Source organism: Phalaenopsis equestris, unplaced genomic scaffold (assembly GCF_001263595.1).
Source record: "Phalaenopsis equestris unplaced genomic scaffold, ASM126359v1 Scaffold219553, whole genome shotgun sequence".
NCBI lineage: Eukaryota > Viridiplantae > Streptophyta > Magnoliopsida > Asparagales > Orchidaceae > Phalaenopsis > Phalaenopsis equestris.
In genome coordinates, this window is record NW_018237906.1 from 51,610 (window position 1) to 52,875 (window position 1,266).

At 36.5% G+C, this 1,266-nt stretch overlaps 1 protein-coding gene across 1 annotated transcript in view; it reads right to left on the reverse strand.

Moving 5' to 3' along the window:
- Window positions 1–1,034, reverse strand: part of LOC110037443 (flowering time control protein FY) — a gene marked incomplete at its 3' end in the record, with an annotated part of 52,608 nt that extends 51,574 nt beyond the window's left edge. The window contains 2 exon segments of the mRNA XM_020742093.1: window positions 215–306; window positions 784–1,034. Of these exon segments, the coding sequence (XP_020597752.1) occupies window positions 215–306; window positions 784–898 (207 nt within the window).
- Window positions 1,035–1,266: the final 232 nt, after the last annotated feature.

The following is a 1,266-nucleotide window of genomic DNA, read 5'->3' on the forward strand; positions in this document are numbered from 1 at the left end:
GGAGTGCAAACAATATTCATCAACTCGTTGACAGTTGGAAAGCCTATGTTAAAAGTGGATGATTTTTCAAATCCTATTCCTAAAAAAAATGCAGCAAGCTTCTTATATTAGGCAAGATAGCCCCCTCAATATCAAGAACCGTGATTAATATCTAATAAAGAGCCAATGAAGTGTATTAGATTTGTTTCAAAACCTATAATAAAGATATATTCACCTGAATATATCTCACAACAGTGCTGGTATAATCAACAGCTCGCCGCTGAACAAGCTTTCTCATTCTCTTAGCAGCAAAATTGTCTCCATGAGCTGCAATTCAAGTATCATATTAAATGACTGTACTGCATATAGAGTTCATAGCTAGCTACATTCTTACAAAAAGTAAAGTAATGCCCATATACGGACAGTTACTGATATATGAACAGCAGACTTCTCTGGAACAAAAAAAAAAAAATAGGCCAAACGGACACTTTAATCAAGAATTTAACAAAAAATAATCCATTCCAGAGTAGTGAAATACAAACAATCATTTAAATATTCAGAAGGGCGATGTGCCATCGGCGAGTAACCAACTAAATATTGTACAGTTCACATGATTTCAGTATAAAACAAAGCAAAACAAAGAACAGGATGTATAAAACAACAACTAAAGCGTCCTTTGATAAACCAAACCACACATACACAAAATGGTGAACGAAATACACCATTTGTAGTCCTGCGCGCAACAAATGGGAGAGCTAAAAGAAAAGACGAAAGAACTCCACTTTCCTGTTTCTAGGCACTTACCGTCGAATAGAGGCGGAGGGTGCACCTGTGGGTAGTCAGCCGGCATATTACTCGAGGAAGCGGAGGGCTGCCGCATGGGAGGTCCCTGCTGCTGCTCGCCATACGCCATTGCCATTTGCGAACCTTCCCAAAACCCTAACCCTAAATTCAAGAGAACGGCACGAAACAGCTGAATAACGACGAGAAGAGGCGGCGGACTCCTCGGGTAGGGAGTGGAACTCAACTCGTGTTCGGCGCTTGATATCCTCAGATTCTAATCTATCTAAGGTAAAATTAGATTTGCGAGTTTAGCTTGTTTAGGGGTGTGCATTTAATTTATTTGATTTATTAGGATTATAAAATTTTAAAAAAAAATAATTTTTTACATTTAAAAAATTTATTTGGACGGAACAAATCTAAATAATAATTTCGTTCAATTTTTTTTATTTGACTTTGATTAAATTAAAATTACTCGCAATGAATTAAGTATACTATATAATTTGA